The sequence below is a fragment of the Oxyura jamaicensis genome, chromosome 10, assembly GCF_011077185.1.
Source record: "Oxyura jamaicensis isolate SHBP4307 breed ruddy duck chromosome 10, BPBGC_Ojam_1.0, whole genome shotgun sequence".
NCBI classification, from domain to species: Eukaryota; Metazoa; Chordata; class Aves; order Anseriformes; family Anatidae; genus Oxyura; species Oxyura jamaicensis.
This window is the reverse complement of record NC_048902.1, coordinates 11,014,397-11,032,514: the sequence shown is the minus strand read 5'-3', so window position 1 is coordinate 11,032,514 and position 18,118 is coordinate 11,014,397. Positions and strand designations below refer to the sequence as shown.

Genomic DNA, 18,118 nt, shown 5'->3' with positions numbered 1-18,118 from the left:
GCAGAGTACTAACCACTATACGATCACGGCGCGCTACCGGGGCTCTGCGCGCTCAGCTCGCCGGGCGCGCTGTTAAGCGCGGGGGGGCGGGGCCGGGAGCTGCCCCCTGCAGGCAGCGCCCGGGGAGCGGGATCCCTGCGCCCGGCGGGGAGGTGCAAACCTCCCGCCGCTGCTGCTCGGGGTTGTCCTGCGACCACGACAGCGGGCACTGAGCTTGGCGGGGTGATGCCGGCTCGGTGCATGCCCGCGGGGATGCACCCTGCAACGTCCTGCCTTGAAAAGTTGTTTCCAAGCTAGGCTTTGCCCCGTCCGTCCTGCACCCGTCTGCCTAACACAACTTTGCATGCCCTGACACCATTTTATACCAACCCAGGATTTTTTTTTTTCCTGGCATTTCTTCTTCCAGCTTGCTTCCTGCAAAGCTCCCTGCGGGGACGGAAGCACCGCTGGGTGGCCGCAGGGTGCAGCCGTGGCTGCCCCGCCGTGCTCTTCCGAGCACCCTGACTGCTCACGGTGCCCCAGGGCTGGGTGCCAGGGCGTGAGCCCGGGAGGAGCCGAGCTATCGCTATGGGTTGACCCAGCTCTTTGGACTGAGCTGTTAATCCGTAACTGCACCGCACCAGGCTGGAGCTGCGGGGCTGGCGGGTGAGCGCTGGGGCCCGGTGGGCACAGGGACTGGGGTGGGGGACAAGGACACGGGCTCTACGTGTGGCTGTGCTGTCCCACGGCCTGGCAGGGACCATGGGGAGGACCATGGCCCCACATGGGGGGCACAGGGGGCACGGGAAGGGGGTGTCAATTGTCTGCCTGCCCACCCGGCACCACTCCCAGGGAGGAGGGCAGCCAAGGAGGCCATGGCAAAATAAAAGGGAGCAGAGCCACGGGGGGGGCGGGGTCCTCCCCATGGTCCTAGGGGGGGGCGTGGGCACCAGCCCCCTATGCCGGGGGGTGCAAGTGCCCCCGGCCCCGGGGGGAGCTGGGAGCACTGGGGGAGCCCCAAGGGGGTCCCCAGATCCTGGGACTGGGAGTTGCTGGGGTGGGGCACCAGGGCTGGTGAGGGCCTGCTGTCCGTGATGGAGCCCGGTCCTCGTGCCGTGGGAAGCGAGGCGTGAGCCTGCCCTCTCCACCCTGTCCTTGCTGTCCTGACGCGCAGACCTCCAGAGCAAGGGCTCCTCGCCATTCCCTCTGTCCTCACGCAAAAGTGCTCCTGCATTCACCCGCTGCCTTCTCTGTGACTTCTCTGCACTTCCTCTGTCCTTCTCCAGGCAGAGGTAGCGGGAGGGTGCCCAAACGAGATGCTGCAAGGAGCCCTGCACTGGTGGGAACACTGGTTCTTCTAGCTTTGCTGGACGAGTTCTCCCAGTACAATCCTCCTTTAGGACTAGCCCCCATGCAAATCACAGCTTATTCCTACCCATCACTCCTCTGCTGTACTAGTTACCAACAGGAAAAGACCTTTCTTATCCTCGACTGAAGGACACGGGTGCTCCAAGAGCTCTTGATGGGACATGCGACCACTCTTATTTTTCGCAAACGTCCACAACATTTTTGCAAACATCTTCTCCACCTTGGAGGAGGAGTGCTAGCTCTCCCTGCAGCATTGGTGGGGTCAAATCCTCTCCTGTAATTCTATGGAAGCATGGAAGAGCAAGGACCCTCCCATAGTTACAGGAGAACAAGCAAGCCAGGGCACCAGCCCCATGGCTTGAGGACCCCATGGGATGGTCTGGTGCTTTGCTGGTGCAGGAGCTGCTCTGAATGCTAACTGCAAAGGGTGTTCTCCTCAGAAACCCCAAACCGTCAACAGGAGTCAGGTATTTGTCCCTCCCATAATGATCCCAGCTTTCTCTCCCCGGGCAGCTGGTCCCTCACCCTGCTGTTTCTCTAATGCGGTGAAACCTGGAGATGGAAGAAAACCAGCTATCCCTGGACAACCTTGAGAAAGGCACAGACAACCCAGCTTTCGAATCCCTGGTAAATCCCCCCATCCACCTCCCATTGGGCCACGGGAGCTGCTTGGGGTGCTCCAGCTAACAATGTTTTCCAGGGTGAGGAGAGACTCCATGAGGACCATGATGGTCCGCGTGGTGGGAGCAAGGAGGAAAGGCGAGGAGAAGGGAAAGGGAAAGTGTCCTCATATTGCAGGTAGGATAACCCCTGTAGATTCGTGCATGTGAAGTATTTCCAGTGGTCATAGCAAGTCCGAAATTGGGCTGATCTTCAGGATAAATATGCACGTCTCGTGTCTCTGGCCTGTGACTCTCCCCAGGAAGGCTCTGCAGCCAGCATCCAAGGCAAAGCGCTTCTGCAAGGCTCATGCCAAGACACTGCGGATGGTCTTCTGGGGGATCCTTGGAGTAGGTGAGAACTTCCCAGCACTGAGACCCCATCTCCACATCCCCTGGGCTGTCTGTGCCCCCAGCCTCCGAGCACCAGGCACCACCACCCACATGGAGGTTATGTCCATGCTCACCAGGCCCATTGTCCAAGTCCTCCTCACCCTGCTGCTCCTGTCCACGAGAGCTTCCTGCACCTCACTGTCCTCCCCTTTCTCCACCTACACAAAGAGTTTGCTCTGCCTCTTCTCACTCTGTGTGCACCCAAACAGCTGAGATGCTGTCACCAAGGAGCCTGGCTGCTCAGGTGGTGCTACCTAAATCCTCCCCACACATAAACGAGAGCCTTAAGGGTGGCCAGGGAAGGATGTTTTGAGGAAACAGACCTCACTGTTTGCCACAGTTAGTATTGTGAATCCCTATGGTTCTGATGTTTCTGACCCCCTACCTGCCTTCTCCAGCCTACCTGTGCTACGTCATTGCGGCCTGTTGGCTCAACTTCCAGCGAGCCCTTGCCTTGCTCATCATAACTGCTGTGGTTGTCTTCTTCATCTTATGGAGCCTCTTCAAGAAGCACTGTGGGGCAAAGGTATTGCTGCTCCTCAGCCCTGTTCAGAAGTGCTTCCAAAAGTCCTGGCCATGGCTGAAATGGTGAGTGAGGAAAAGACAGGGCCGCATCTCCCCAGAGCCTGGGTCCCCTATCCTGTGGTCGTCTGGCCATAGCTGGGCTGGCGTGACTGATAGCTGGTGGCACTGGGCATGTACCCTAGTGTTGTGCAGGCACTTCGTGGACGATGAGGCATGGCCCTGCCACGTAAAACCCATGGCTTTTAGAAAGAAATGGCTTGCCACCACCTCTCTACCTCAGTAGCCTGATGGCTAGTTGTACCCCTCATTTACATCTGAGCCCCAGGTCTCATCAGATGTGTGGCCTGTAGGGTGACATCTCCTGCACAATTAGCTCCTGCCTTCATGGGGACTTCCTCTCTGTGACAGTCTGGGATTTACTTTGCAGGCTGCTGAGCGTGGTCCTCCTGGGTGGCCTGGTCACGTGGCTGGCTTTGGACACTGCCAGAAATCCAGAGCAGCTCATCTCATTAGCTGGCTTCTGCTTTATTTTGCTGTTTCTGTTCATCTTCTCCAAGCACCACAGCGCAGTATGTGTTTCAGGTGTGGCGTGGCCTCACAAGAGGTGACCACCCAACACTGAGAGCTGAGGAGGATGTGGGGAACAAATGCTTCTTTCCCATTATCATCCCCTGATGGCCCATGGCTGGAGCAGGGGAGAAGTCCATAGGCTCCCTGGAGGACACAAAAGCCCAGCAGGGCCCCTGGGCAGAGCTGGCCACAGCCTGGGGAGCAGAGCCCAGGCTGGATGGCTGGAGCCCCGCAGCCACCATACTGGTCTCCTGCCTGCTGCTCAACCCAGGGCTCCCCCTTGGTCCCCCCATCCTGTTTTCCACCATGTCTTTCATACTGGGGCAGACCCAGAGACCCAGCACCAGGCCCGTGCCTGGGCTTCAGGTGCCTGTGGGTGGAGGGGCAGAAGTGATTGAAGTCCCAGGGGTTTCCAACCCAGCCCTTTTCAATGTTTTGGGCAATCCCTCCATCCCCTTCCTCCAAAGTGCTAGTGAACAAGTAGTTTTGCTCCAGGGGGGCTGTACTACCACAAGAAGGTCTCCACCGCTCTTCTCCTCCCTGGCAAGCCTGGCAGGTTACATTTCACCAGCCATTTCCTGACTCCCACCAACTTGTCTTCCTCTATCACCAGCCTACGTTTGTAGGTTTCTGAAGGGATTTCTGACAAATAGCATCCCCATGGGCCATCACCCAAGAGCCATTGAAAGGGCAGGAAGCCAGAGAGGTAAGTCTGTAGGCTTTGGTAACGCTTTGGCCCTCATTCTACTCTTGGTCCCCAGGTGTCCTGGAGAGCTGTTTTCTGGGGTCTTGCCTTGGAATTCTTAATTGGACTCTTCATCCTCCGAACAACCCCTGGCACCCAAGCTTTCCAGTGGCTGGGTGACCAGATCCAGGTACTGTTCTTGCTCACCCCATCCCATGCTTAAGCCCTCCAGGTAGCTCCCCTTGCGACCAGTAAGAAGAGCTGAGCATGGCATGGGTTGGAGGAGCAGCAGGGAATGCACGCCAACATTCCTATTGAGACTGGAGAAAAGCCAGCTCTGTCCTGGCTTTGTGGCACAGCCCAGGCCCTTTGGCACAGTGTCCCTTGCAGGCTGGAGTAGTGCCCCATGCCTCAGGGACACCCCGCCACTATCCCCCAGCTTAGATTTCACGGGGTCTTTATCTGCTGGGGCAATGAATCTAGCTGTGGGATTGCGGGGGCAGTCACCTGCTAGGCAGAAGACAGATGTCAGGGGAAGAGCTCATGGAGATCTCCCTCTTACTGTACATCTCCAATTGCAGATCTTCCTGGGCTACACCAAAGCTGGCTCCGTCTTTGTCTTTGGGAACACGCTCGTTGAAGAAGTCTTTGCCTTTCAGGTCAGCATGGGGAATGGGATGTGGGGAGGGAGAGGCAGAGCCTGGTTTTCTTCTGGCCTTGTCCAGAGCTCAACCAGCTCAAGGACAGGTCTCCCTTAGCTTTGTGCCCACCCATGGACCTCAGAGCTATGGGGAATTTATACTGGTCCCTGTCCCTCCTGCTGGCCTGGCCCAATGTTGTGGCACCCCAATATTGTGGGCTGGATATGCAACACCACGCCATGCCCAGCCCATGTGGCAGGGGAGCCTGGTGCCCAAGTGTCCTTAGATGTGCTGCTCAACTCCCCTTTAATCCTGTACCCTGGTGTCTTGCCTGCAGACTCTGCCCATCGTTGTTTTCTTCAGCTGTGTGATGTCCATCCTCTATTACCTCGGGGCCATGCAGTGGCTCATCCTGAAGGTAGGGCTTTGAGTCTAGCTCTGTGATGGTGGTGGAAAGGAGAAGGACCTGGCAGTTTCTGCAGCCACAATGAAAAGTTGATGGATGTCCCTAGAAAATTGGGGTGGTACTAATTTGCTTTGACTTGTCCTGCTAAAATGATAGACACAGGACCCCTCTTTTGTGCACTTCTTCCTGAGAAAGCACAGCCTTGGGGCTGATGGTGCTATCTGGTCTTTGGGCACTTCTGGAGATCACCACCATGCAGCTTGGCAAGGGCAGGCTGGAGGACCAAACAGTGCTCTGCTTCACAGGGTGGGTGGTGGGGTGTCAGGAGCCTTTGGGAACACAGTGGTCTTGTCTTTCCCCAGATCTCCTGGCTGCTTCAGATTTCAATGGGCACCACCCCTACTGAGACCCTGAGCGTGGCAGGGAACATTTTTGTGGGACAGGTAAGGCTCTGGGCAGGAGATCCAGCTCCTCAGTCCTTGCAGCTGAGCCTGCCCCAGAGGAAGGGTCTTCTCCTCCCTTCCCAGGAGACCTACAGCCCCGCATGGTGACAACAGAGGCTCTTCTTTCACACAGACCGAAGCCCCACTGCTCATCCGCCCGTACCTTGCGGATATGACCTATTCAGAAATCCATGCTGTGATGACTGGGGGCTTCTCCACCATTGCAGGCAGCGTGATGGGAGCCTATATATCCTTTGGGGTGAGTGCATGAGCAGATACAAGCCATGTTTTCCCTGCTCAGGGATCCTGACATGCCAGAACTGCCCGCAGCTTTTTGGGGAAAAAGACCCAGTGCGATCCTCTTCCATAAGGGGCAAGGGGCCTCCATGCCCAGTCTCACCTCACCTCTGCTGGCCTCGCCAAAACCCCAGAGCTCTGCCAGGGTCACTTCCACAGCAATCAGAGTAACTCTTCTCATTGAATCAGGGAATAATTTAGTCTGGAAGTCTCTGTGGAGGTCTCTGGTCCACCCTCTTGCCCAGACTGGGTAATGGGAAAGCCTGAGTGGGATGCTCATCCAGGTTAGTGGCGAACATCTCCATGGGGGAGATCCCGCCCCCACCTCTCTGGTCTGCCCCACAGATGCCCCCAATTCACTGGGAACATTTTTTTCCTTATGTCCAGCAGGAATTTCCCCACTGCAACCTGTACTGTGCTTCCCACCCTTTCACCGGGCACCTCTGAGAAGTGTCTCCCCTTGAGCCCCCTTTTCAGCACATGGGAACTGCAGCTCCCACCTGCTCAGCCCTGTTTTCTCCCATTTGAGCAAGCCCAGCTCCTCCAGCCTCTCCTGGGCTGTCCTGTGCCGCAGCCAGGAATGCTCTCACCCGTTCATAATTGTCTCAGAGATGGACGTGGTGTCCAGATGTGGCCTCATCAGTGCTCCATAATGGGGAATAAACCTTCCCCTTGACCTTCTGGCTGAGCTACTGCTATTTAAACATTAATTAGGCTCCTTGAGGGAGCCAAGGGTGAAAGGACAGAGAAATGAGAATTGCCACGCAGAGGGCAGGGGAGGAGTGAGACAAGGCTATTACAGTAATACTCTGCTCCTGCTGGGAGCTTGGCTGTTCCTCAGGGGTAGAAGTTCACAATATTGCGCAACTTATTGCTCTGATAATGACAGAAAGAGACAGGGAGGGGACAAAAATCATCAAGATTAAGTCAGACAACAAGAGACTAATATCTCTGAGGTTATGACTGCTGTGGCTCCAGCGATGTCTCCATCCAGACGTACACATCCTCAATGGCCAAGATGGGAAACGCAGAGACATTTTCCGACCCTGAGCAAACAGAGAGCCCTGCACTCCTCCAGGTGTTGCTGGCCCTTGCTGGCCATGTCCTGGGGCAGCTCCATGCAGCCTTGCACGGAGGTGCAGCCCCTAAGCCCACGGTCTGCCTGTTGCAGATAGACGCAGCATCACTGATTGCAGCCTCTGTGATGGCTGCGCCCTGTGCCCTCGCTATGTCCAAACTGGTCTACCCTGAAGTGGAAGAGTCCAAGTTCAAGGGCAAAGAAAGCATCCACATTGCCAGCGGGTGAGTGGGAGCAGAGGGGTGGGGCAGTGGGGTGGCACACATCCTGCCACAGCAGGGAAATTGTGGGAGTAATTTCGGGTGTTGCAGGTGGCAGAAGGTTGGGAGACCCTGTGGCACGCAGACAGTGCAGTACATCCACAGAGCAAGACCAACCTTACACTGGAGGTGCCTGGCCACGTGAGCCTGTCTGGGTCTTTTTTCTCCCAGGGAAGAGCAGAACATCCTGGAAGCTGCTAGCAGTGGGGCTGCTGCCTCGGTGGGGCTCGTGGCCAACATCGCGGCCAACCTCATTGCCTTCTTGGCGGTGCTGGAGTTCATCAATGCTGCCTTACTCTGGTTCGGGGAGATGGTGAACATCAAAGACCTCTCCTTTCAGGTACCCCCAAATCCGCTGCCCATCCCCACCCTTGCCCACTGCCTCAGTAGACTGCTGAGAACCCCCTCCTTGCCTAGTGTTCACCTTGCTGGTGCTTGGCGAACGCTGGCAGCGGGTGTCCAAGCTGGGGGCTGTGCAGAGGCTCAGCTCTGCGCTGCTCCCTCCTGGCGCGCTCTTCCCAGATGATCTGCTCCTACGTCCTCATGCCCGTGGCCTTTCTCATGGGGGCAGACTGGGCAGACTCACCACTGGTGGCCGAGCTCCTGGGGATCAAGATCTTCCTGAACGAGTTCGTGGCGTACCAGCAGCTGGCCACATACAAGAAGAATCGGCTGGAAGGCCTGGAGGAGTGGAGCGGGGGCCAGAAGCAGTGGATATCTGTGAGGGCAACTGCCACCCCGCCGGGCACAGGGCAGTGGTGGAGCCAGCTGAAACGGGGCACGGGGTCTGGCAGGGCAGGGGGGCAATGGTTTGGGGGATGGGAGGACACCTACAGCCAAGCAGACTGAATGTCCACTCACTACTGGGATCGGGGTCATCCTGAAGGACCCACTGAAGTCACGTCCCACTGGTTCTGCTCTCCGGCAGGGCAGATGATGATGCTGTAGGGCCTCCCCCATGCTGCCAGCCCAACCTCTTCCACAGGCAGGCTGTCCTTCCCTTGCCTCCTTGAGGCCAAAAAAAAAAAAAAAGCTGAAGGAGAAAGGACTGGGGTGGGGACTTATCTCCATCCTGGCTAGCTGGGCTGGGAGCTACAACACGGTGCTCAGCACAGGGTGCTGTGGGGCTGCTGCTGGGCCAAGGTGACTGTCCCCTGCCTTTCTGCCCTCCAGGAGCGTGCTGAGACCATCACCACCTTTGCACTCTGTGGATTCGCCAACCTCAGCTCCATCGGGATCATGCTGGGAGGCCTGAGTGAGTGTGACCCATGTCCTGGGTGCTTGGGCGTGGGGCAACGGGACCTGTGGGTGGGAGGAATTTGCTGCCTTCAAGTCTCCGTGTTCCGTCTCTGATAGCATGCAGCGAGACTTACACGAGATACAGATAATTTTGCAGGGTATCATGGGCAAGGTCACCTGCACGTCCCACAAGGTGAAGTGCTGCCATGAGCAGAGGTTCCAAGTCCAAAGTCCAAAGCAAGGAACAGAGGCTCCAGTCCAAAGGGCTCTGATTGATCCCTCACGGGTGCAGGGTGGGCACGGCACTCTGCCAACACCCCCACCACAGGCTGGGCAGGCAGGCTGGGCCATGGCCAGGACCACCAAACACGACGCTACACCAGCGTGGTTGGGCAGGGCACTGGATGGCAAAGCCAGATGGAGACCTGGGACATGTTTCTTCTGTGTCCTTGACCAGGGCTAGAAGCAGAGCAAGGATCTGACTTGCCCTCTTCTCTGCTTTGTCCCTGCAGCCTCCCTCGTTCCCCACCGCAAGGGTGACTTTGCCACCATTGTGCTGCGAGCCCTGCTCACCGGCATCTGCGTCTCCATGCTCAACTCCTGCCTGGCAGGTAGGTCCCTGGGGAGAAGGGGCAAAGGGCTGAACACCCCTACAAATGCTGGTGCAGGTGTGGGAAGGCTGGCTGCCCCCCCACGGCTCCGACAGGGCCTCCAAACCCTCTGCTCTCTCCCCCCTGTGGCAGTTTGTCAGGGTCCCCCAAATCCCATTGCTCTGCTGGGGCTCCTCACCCTCACCTGGGCTGCAATTGGGATATTTCAAGGGTGGATTTTGAGGCATTGTAAGGAGCTCCCACTGCTGCAGCCAGCTGGGAGGATGTGGTGCATGGGACTGGGTGTGCAAGCATGGCCAGGGTGTGGGATTTGAATGCGTGGTCCCTCAGAGACCAAACCACCAGGCCTTGTCCCCCAGGCCTCATGTACACGCCAAAGGAGGTGAGCGACTGCGTGACCTTCCTCAGCACCGCCAACTTCACCTCTACCAGCTACCCCATATACACGTGCTGCAAGCAACTCTTTGCTAGGTGGGTGTGTGGCCGGGCCACGGGAAGGGTCTGGAGCTACGTGGTCTTGCCTGGGGACCCACGTGCATGGGGGTGGCAGAAGGGCTGCGATGGGACTGGCTCGTGTAGCTCACACACACATCCCCTCTCCTTTGCCCTCAAGAAGCTGGGCACAGTCGGCACCCAGCAAGCCAGCTCTCCGGCTCTCTCATCTGGGAGGATGAGGAGCCCAGCGTGAGCCTCTGAACCATCAGTTTGGGGATGGGGGCGGTAGGGTGGCTCTAGGCCTGACCGTGCCTCTCTCTCCTTTCAGCACGGTACTGGAGAACGGGACACTCTCCTTCACTGGAGTCTGGGCCAGCCAGGCGGAGAGCGTGCGATGCCTGAGGGAGTGCTGCGGGCACTACAACCACACATCCTGCACGTGGTGAACCCTGAAACTCACAGGCTGCTGCCAGCTCCAAGAACACCAGGGTCTGCACATGCTGGTCCCAGGAGCACGAAAAAAAAACAGCATGGACACCTGTGTCTGATCTTCTCCACTCCAGTGATGAAAGACAGCGTCATGCACCTTGCAACCAGCAGCCCTGGGTGTTGGCCCCTTGGACACAGGGGAACTGCTCCAAAATAAACCTCAGGCTGTATGCATCCCATGACTGAAGCTCCCCATAGCTGTTTTTTGCTGCAAACCTTGCAAGCCGAGCCTCCACCAGGTGCCAGCTTCAGGGCCCAGCCCCAGCCCCAGCCCCTCTCCTCTCCCCACAGCCGGCGTAGATGGGGTCAAGCTGTCAGCTGAAGCTGTTTCCTTCCCCAGACACAAGCCTCCCCATCCTGCAGTGCCTGGGTACATCTTTTCCATAGCGACCACAGCGCCGGAGAACAGGCCAGTCCTTCTCACTTTATTGCACTCGAGCACACCCATTTGCCAAGGCGGCCATGTATGTACACCATTATTTTACAATGATCTGATGACAGCACCAGGGCACTGGGGCACACCTCACTCCCGGCCCAGCCTCTTCCCTCCTCTGCCAGGCTGCAGCGAGTCACCATTTTGGATGCCACCACCCTCGCCATGCTTAGGTGTGGCAGTGTTGTCACCCAGCACGCCTCTCCAAAGCCCTAGGGAAGGTGATGGGGTGAGACGAAGGAGGCTTGTCCCACTGTGGGGAGCTTTACTTCGCAGCAGGAGCACCGCTGCCCACTCATCGATGCCTCCCGCCACGGCCAGAGCACACGGCCCTGGGGCCCAGAACTGGCCTGTCTGGCACCAGGGCAGCACGGACAGGAGCAGACACTGCCACTGCGGTAACTGCGCCAAGCAGGGGTGACGCTAACCACAGGCGGCCAGCAATGCCCGCTCCTGGGCGCCCCATGTGAGGTAGAGCATCCTTACCTGTAGCAGCACCACCGCCCTCAGCATCCACCCGGCCAGGGAGGCCAGGAGAGGGGTGCAACTCCTGCCCCATGCAGCTGCTGGCACTGACACCAGCACCCTGCCACGGGGCTGGCCGCACCCCGGAGTCCCAAGCAATAGCAGCAGGCAAGCACAAGTGCTGCAGCTCACCGCTAAACCCCGCTGCAGCAACACAATTTAAATCAGCATGCAAAGGACGAGGTGGGCTCTGGTTTGCTTCACACCCCTGACACTGAGCACTGTCTGGGATTTACAGAGGACATGAAGAGGGACAGGGGTGGTGACACGTGCTGGGGGAGCAGAAAGGAGCTGGGAGCCAGGAGGAGAGCCCATATTCCTGGTCAGCTCAGGGGAGCGCTGGGGCACCGCCAGGAATGGGGCACAGTATAGGCAAAGCCTGAGGGAGCTGGTCTGACAGCCCATGTCCTGAATGCACCAGTTCAAGCAAGCCAAATGGAAAGAGGCAGGAGTGGAAAGCAAGTCCCGGCGCAGGAGCGTGCAGGGCCCCACGGGCCCCACGCAGCTCCTGTAGAGAGGTCTGTGAGAGGGGGCCCACGGGTGGGTGCCGCAATGCCCACAGCTGTGCCGGCCCTGCTGCGAAGCCAGTGAGTGGCTTGCGCTAGCACACACCACACAACACAAATGTGACGAGTTGGGGCAGGAGCAAAGGGATGAGAGCTGCAGCACACAGTCGCACGCTGCCCTCCGGCTGCTTGGGCTGGTGGGAGGAGCGGGGGTCCCCACGGCCGCAGCTCCGACTACTGCGGGCAACTAGACCCGCTGCCCTCTCCAGACCTGAGTTTGGAGGCTGCTTGGGCCTCCCCTGCTTCCACTGCTCTCCGAGAGCTCCTGGGGCTCACAGTAGCCTTCCGGGTGCCCTGGGGACTCGCCATCCCCTTCTTCGGAAGCTGGGGGCTGGACTGGGTTGATTTCCTGCCTGTGGAGGGGCTCTTGGGGCCCTTGGGTTTGGCCGGCTCCAGAGTCTTCAGGCCCAGGATGCTGCAGTAATGGTTGCACTGGTGTGTGGTTGCAAATTGCTCCAACAGGGAGGGGAAGCAGCTTTCCTTCAGCCCCTGGTACCTGCCAACACAGCCACATTCAGCCTCGCCTCATGCTTGGAGACATCCCACCAGATGGCGAGGATGGAGCCCAGCCGCATTTACTATCGTGCCCCATGCCACACAAGCAGTGGCGCTGGGGACAGCCTGAGGCTACCCCACGCCACCATCTGGAGGGTCACTCACCCTTTAAGGTTGGTAGCTATCCGCACGTTGGTCATCTTCCAGCCCACTCCTGCAATGAAAGGGAGGACAACCAGTCCCTGCCCAGGCAAGGATGGGCACTGGAGCCAAGGGCAGCTCATCACCCTTGAAGCAGGGCTCCAAGGCACATAGGGAAACAGTCAGGAGGGCAAGGCTGGGGCTAGCTCCCCTCCTTTTGCAAGCCCATGAGTTGTGAAGGGCCACGGAAATTGGGTGGGAATATCCCTTTACCTTCCATATCAGTCACAAGGATGTTTCCATTCGTCCACTGGTATACCCAGTGCTGGAAGGCACAGCATTTGAGCACAATCTCCGAGGTGCCTCGTGCCACCAAGCTGCCATCTCTCTCAGTGACACAGTACTGCTCACAGGGCCCACCCAGGTCCTCCTCCAGTGTGGCGTAAGGGATGTTGTTGGCCGGTCGGTAAATCAGGTACAGAGGAATTATCCTGTGTGGTAGCACACAGCTGGGGTAAGCACCAGCTTTCCCAGCTCAGCAAATGGAGATCCACACATCAGTCTCTGGCTTTTGCCTTCCCCCCACATCTCTCCTGCTTGAGAGTAGGAGAAGAAGTTGCTGCCCTCTGGTACATCCCCAGTGCCCCAGGGAGAACCCTCCCACCATCTCCCAGGAAGCTCTGCCCCACTGTCAAGCCCAAGGGGCTGCAGCACCCTACTTACTCAGGCACTGCTCCAAAATCAGGGACGGCTCGTGCCTCAGCAGCAAAGATCTTGCAGTACTCACGGCTAGAGTTCTGGATTTTACATTCCTGGAGATTCAAGCAGGAGAGTCAGGGCCCTGTCCCTCCTTGTGCCAACCAGCCTGCAACAAAGCCCTGGGACCCTCCTCCTGGGAAAGCATCCTTTGAGCCAACTCCCAGTTGTTCCCCTGTCCCAGCAGTCAAAGGACAAGTGACGGGAAAGCTCTGAGCAGCTCTGCGTTGCTCAGAGAGAAGGGCTGAAGCCCACAGGGATATGGCTTGACCCATCCAAAGCATTCAAAAACTGGAAGGAAATAAAGAAAGCAGGCATAGAGCTGGGGACCGTGGTGCCAACAGATGGGGAAAAAGTGGGGTCTCCCCATAAGAGTGTCAACCTGCAGTGCCCACCTGTATGGTGATATCATAGTTCTTCTCAATGAGGCTGTTCTCATTCTTGGTCCCAAAGACAATAAAATTGTGCACTTTGATGATGCAGGTGTGGCCGGACTCGAAGATGGGTTCTAGTCCGTAGATGGCTCTGGCACGGCAGGCTTTGCGCAGGAAGCCAGCACCCACCTCCATGTCCTCACTCACCACACGCCCGAAGAACTTATCCCCCCAGTAGCCTGCGTCTGCCAAGCCCTTCGCGAACACCATGGGCGTCATCTCGATCTCCTCTCCAACTGGTGGAGGGAAGAGCTGGTGAGAAGGGACAATGCGGGCACGTCCTGCCCACACCACAGCAAGGTGGGGTGGTGGGGGCAGCAGCTTGTCAGCACATCACCCTTACCTTCGATCTCTTCCCGCAAGATAAATCCTGACAGCACTGGAAGAGACACAAAGCATGAGAGGAGTCAGGGTTCAGCCAGGATCCCATCCTGCCTCAGGGCCCACGCACTTCCACACGGAGGGATGGCAAGAAGGAAGGCACAAATTGCTCACAAAGCAGCGCGTGGAGGCAGATGCACCTTGCCAAGGTGGCTTGCAGGGCTCCTGCTCCGCAGCCCAGCACCAAACCCTCCCTGTGGCTCACTGTGCCACCCCACCACACATCCCGGCAGCTGTAAGAGCCCTCCAGGCTGCTGAAGGCTCCTCACCTTCTGAGCTGAGCAGGAAATCAGTGGAGTCAGTGCCGTACTCATTGCTGATCACACAGCGGTAGACCCCGCAGTCCTTCTGGGATGCCTGCACGATGGCCAAGGCTGCCTGGCCCTCATCGCCAGTGCTGGAAGGAATCAGAGCACAGTGTCAGCCCCACGCAGCGCATGGGGACACTTGTAGCCCCGTCACCAGCCAGGGCGCTGCGGTGGGCACCGTGCTGACTTTGGAGGGTGGGCAGAGGGCTGGAAAGGAAGCCAGCCTGTGGACATGCAGGAAGGCAGGAGCATCCTAGCTGCTCCCCTGGCACCTCATGGCATCAGGAGGTTGGCCCTTCATACTCACGGACGTGCACATCTGCAAGCAAGCCCTGCAAACTCTGGCCAGGGTTGGGCTACTTGCTGATAAAGGTGGTTGCCTCTGAGTCTGGCTTGGTCAGCGCTGTAGCTGGCTAATAAATGCTTGTCTGGATGAGATAGCTGGAAGCCAAACACAGAGGTGTCCAGCTTCCTGCTACGTTTTCAGCCATTCAGTAGTGAGGTCAGACACTACTCCTCATCCTGCAGCCTCTCCCTTTCCAAGGAACCAATAAAACATGAACCTGCAGAACCAAGCTTTGGGCTGGCCTCCCCTTGCCAAGGTGGCAGCACGCCAGGCAGACTGGTCCCCACAAGAACCAAAAGCCCATTTCTGCCTTGCATGGCCAGCGTGAACTGGCAGGGGATGACGGGTTGTAGAGCAAGGAGGTGAGACCTTCATCCCAAGACCCATGGCTGAGGAAGGAAATGGACACTCCTAGTCCATCTGCCTCAGCTCAAGTATCTGCCGCAAGTATCAGCTCAAGCATCTCTTTCTGCCTGCCCATTTCAAAGGATCCTCTCTCACAAGACTCTTAGAAGCACCAGGCATATCTCATCCAATGTGGATGATGTTCCCACACAAGCTAGAGCTCACCTGGGCTTGAGCACAAGCTGTTCTCCGTAACACACCCAAAGGAGCATCCCAGATACAAGCCACACACAGGTTTTTTCCTGTACAAGGGCAGTGCGAAGGGGTAGAGAGAGCACAACCAGAGCTACTTTTTTCTCCTTTGGTGCTTGCCATTGTTGGTTGCATGGAAGTGCAGTGTGCAGGCCCTCTCCCAGTACAGCTACCAGACCTCCCCTGTATTACTTGGGGTCCCAGTTCTGTAGTTTGCTCCCAGCTTTCAAGCTCTGAGATGGGCACAACATTTTCCCTGCTCTCTCCAAGGTCTGGATCAGCCCCTGCCCTCCCCTGGGCTCCGTGAATCAAAGCATCAGCCCTTGAGCCAGACTCTAGATGAAGCATCAGTAGGACAAGTAGGGCAGCAATTCCCTGTCTGAGCAATCCTCCCTCCCAGGGCACTGAGCAAATAAAGTTCACAGCGTACCATGCCATGCAATGAGCTTCCCATGCAGCCTTAAGAAAAGGGGCACCTTTACCGCAGTAAACACAATGGCCAGAGCTGGATTTAACACATGAACCCAGGGCTATGCACAAGGACTACAATGAAGTGGAGCTGGCAGGTTACCTCCTTTGTGCTTCTGCTACAGGGATCTCGTCCTTGTACCACATCAGCTTAGAATCACTCAAAATATTGAAGAACTGGCACCAAAGTTTCAGGTTTCCTGATGCATCGGAAAATTGTTCAGCCCTGATCTTACGAATCACCTGTGGAGCTAAGGACAGGGTGCAAAGAGATTGATGGTGAGACACACAATGCTGCCTGCAGCTCTGGGGACAGGCCAGCCAACCCCAGTGCTGCTGCATCAACGTTGCCTTCCCAGAGAAGGTCTCAGAGCTCTAAATACGATGGGATGTAAAAAGTTCTCAACGGCACAGCACTGCAATGCCTAGTGGGGCTCGGCCAGAGGCAAAGCAGAACACTAGGCAATGCAGGAGGAAACATTTATCTGCTGAGCTAGGCATTCAGTAAGGTTACCCTTACTTTTGCAAGAGCTGGACTTTATGATTTTAGAGGTCTTTTCAACCTAAATAACTCTATGATCCTAAGAGTGCTGATTTCAGTGAGGCTACCACCTGGCTCCTGCAAGCACCTCAGCACCAGGATTAAGCCTTTCCTAAGTCATTGTCACCAGGGAACACATCAGCATTGACCACAGAGGTGGAAAAGGCATGTGCGCCCTGCTTACACCCGCTGGAGCCCTGACCAGCACGAGGCACCATGCGGAACAGGGCATGCTGGCCAGGAACACGAGAGTTTGTTCTGTCATTCCCTTGGGTTGGGAAGTCCAGGCTGTGGAGACAGCCAGTCTCAGCGCTCCTATCTCTGACCTTCCTCTGCCTCTGTGCTAACCGCGGCAGGAAACGGTGGACTCTAGCAGTTTATGTACAGCAGATGTGCTTGTGCATCTCTTGTGCTCAGGCAGATGAGCATCTGGCCCATCTTACCCAGCTACATCTGACTTTGCAAATACTTGGAGCACACTTTGGGCTTTCACGCAGACAAAAGACAATGTTGAAAATGCTGCAAAAGCACAAAACTCACATGGCCCCAGCTGGCTCTCACCAGCTTGGTTGGCCAGGCTCCCTTCGTACGCAACAGGGAAATGTGCTTCACGGGCATTACCTCTTTCCTTACCTTTAAATGGGTTATTTGCTTTCTTGGATTCTGCTGGCTGCCCTTCTAGCTTAGCATCTTCAGGGACTTCAGGATCATTGCTGCTGTCACCTGTGGGTTCATCATACAGCTTAGGAACCTCCAACGTGGCCATCTTCCTCATGAGGGTTGGTGAGCGTTGCTCTGCTGGAGGGGATGGAGCCAGGGCAGGTGTCTGCAACAGGGCTGCGCTCTTTCTGGATTGCCGTGGTGAAACATTAGGGCTTCTTGCATGCCCTTGGCTCTCCGGGGTTGCCTCCTCTTCCTCCCCAGCTTGCTTCGTTTTCGGCAGGTATATTTTACGACGGGCCCCAGAAGCAAGCTCCTCTGGGGTGGCACAAGGTAGCGCAGCCAAAGGGTCACTAGGGCTCTCTTTCTCAGGGCTCGCTGGAGGCAAATTGGGAGCATTATTAGGATGCTGTCCCACTCCTGCTGCTGGCACGCTGCCCACCACGATGGATGGCACAGAGAGCTGGGATGACCCCTCTGCTTCGGGAGCCACCTTTGTACGTCTCTTTGGTGGCACAGGCCTGCAAGCCAGCATCTCTTTGCTGGTGACAAATTCCTCATGAATCAGGCCTGTGATCCGCCTGGTTGTCCTGGGTGTCAGAGGCAAATTCTCTGCTGTCTGGAAGAGCTGGTTGTTTTGTACCTTTTCCAAAACTCTCCTTGAGGTGCGGGGGCTCAGGCCTGCAATGCCTATCTCTGGGAGTGCAGCTTCCTCTGCAGTGGGCTGCTCCTCATCCCTGGGCTCAGCATCTTCTTTTGTGTCACTGTTGCTGCTATCTGACATTTTTAAAAGCAGCAGTAGGTAGCTCTTCAAGGAGGAAACAAGGTTTTTGTGCTGCATCTTCTCCTCCAAGGTCATTTCCTGAGGTTTCTCGGGGTTTGGCAGGACCAGTGGTGCTTGTGGCTGAATCTCAGTGCCTCTTTCAAAAGTGCCCAAAGGTGCTGCTGGCTCCTGGTTTGGAGCTGCAGCTGTTTGCTCTACTCCTTCCTTCCTCTGAGGTACTACAGGCACCTGCTTGGCACTCTCCTCCCCTGAAGCACTGGCTGGAAACTCCTCCTCGGGGGCAGATCCATCTGCCTTTTTGGTTTCCGTGGCTTTGCTCGCAGGAGGCAGCAGCTGGGCTCCAGACAGGGCCTCCCCTGCAGCAGACTCCTTCCCTTGAGCTGCAGGCAGTGCCTCCTGTGCCACCAATGTCCCTGCTGCAAGAGTGGGGATTGGCTCTTCTTCGGCCACTCGTCCTGAAGTAGGAGCTGGTGTTTCAGCCTCCCGAAGCCCCAAAGGTGTCCCTCCCACCACAGGGGACGACTCTTCCTTGGCCACTCGTACTGAAGTAGGAGCTGGTGTTTCAGTCTCCTGAAGCCCCAGAGATTTCCCTCCTACCACAGGGG

General features: G+C 57.1%; 2 protein-coding genes and 1 long non-coding RNA gene across 3 annotated transcripts in view; 1 reads left to right on the top strand and 2 right to left on the bottom strand.

Annotated features, from left to right (window-relative positions):
- Positions 1 to 462: 462 nt before the first annotated feature.
- On the top strand, positions 463 to 10,265 carry SLC28A1 (solute carrier family 28 member 1). Its single transcript, XM_035336058.1, has 18 exons — positions 463 to 645; positions 1,861 to 1,974; positions 2,048 to 2,145; positions 2,270 to 2,361; positions 2,798 to 2,987; positions 3,352 to 3,493; positions 4,256 to 4,369; positions 4,761 to 4,838; positions 5,158 to 5,238; positions 5,589 to 5,669; positions 5,803 to 5,928; positions 7,138 to 7,268; positions 7,476 to 7,644; positions 7,827 to 8,024; positions 8,478 to 8,559; positions 9,056 to 9,154; positions 9,514 to 9,625; positions 9,918 to 10,265. The coding sequence occupies exons 2-18, from the start codon at positions 1,906 to 1,908 to the stop codon at positions 10,033 to 10,035; spliced, it is 1,980 nt and encodes a 659-aa protein (XP_035191949.1). The 5' UTR covers positions 463 to 645; positions 1,861 to 1,905; the 3' UTR covers positions 10,036 to 10,265.
- On the bottom strand, positions 4,957 to 7,854 carry LOC118172259. Its single transcript, XR_004753620.1, has 3 exons — positions 7,729 to 7,854; positions 7,422 to 7,599; positions 4,957 to 5,328 (listed from the first exon to the last, which is right to left on the bottom strand). It is a non-coding gene; the product is annotated as an uncharacterized LOC118172259 (long non-coding RNA).
- A 213-nt stretch (positions 10,266 to 10,478) lies between the features above and the next one.
- ALPK3 (alpha kinase 3) overlaps positions 10,479 to 18,118 on the bottom strand; it is a 33,970-nt gene continuing 26,330 nt past the window's right edge. Inside the window, 9 exon segments of the mRNA XM_035336057.1 lie at positions 10,479 to 12,098; positions 12,263 to 12,311; positions 12,512 to 12,729; positions 12,962 to 13,050; positions 13,390 to 13,664; positions 13,772 to 13,807; positions 14,079 to 14,206; positions 15,632 to 15,779; positions 16,703 to 18,083. Of these exon segments, the coding sequence (XP_035191948.1) occupies positions 11,777 to 12,098; positions 12,263 to 12,311; positions 12,512 to 12,729; positions 12,962 to 13,050; positions 13,390 to 13,664; positions 13,772 to 13,807; positions 14,079 to 14,206; positions 15,632 to 15,779; positions 16,703 to 18,083 (2,646 nt within the window). The 3' untranslated portion in view covers positions 10,479 to 11,776.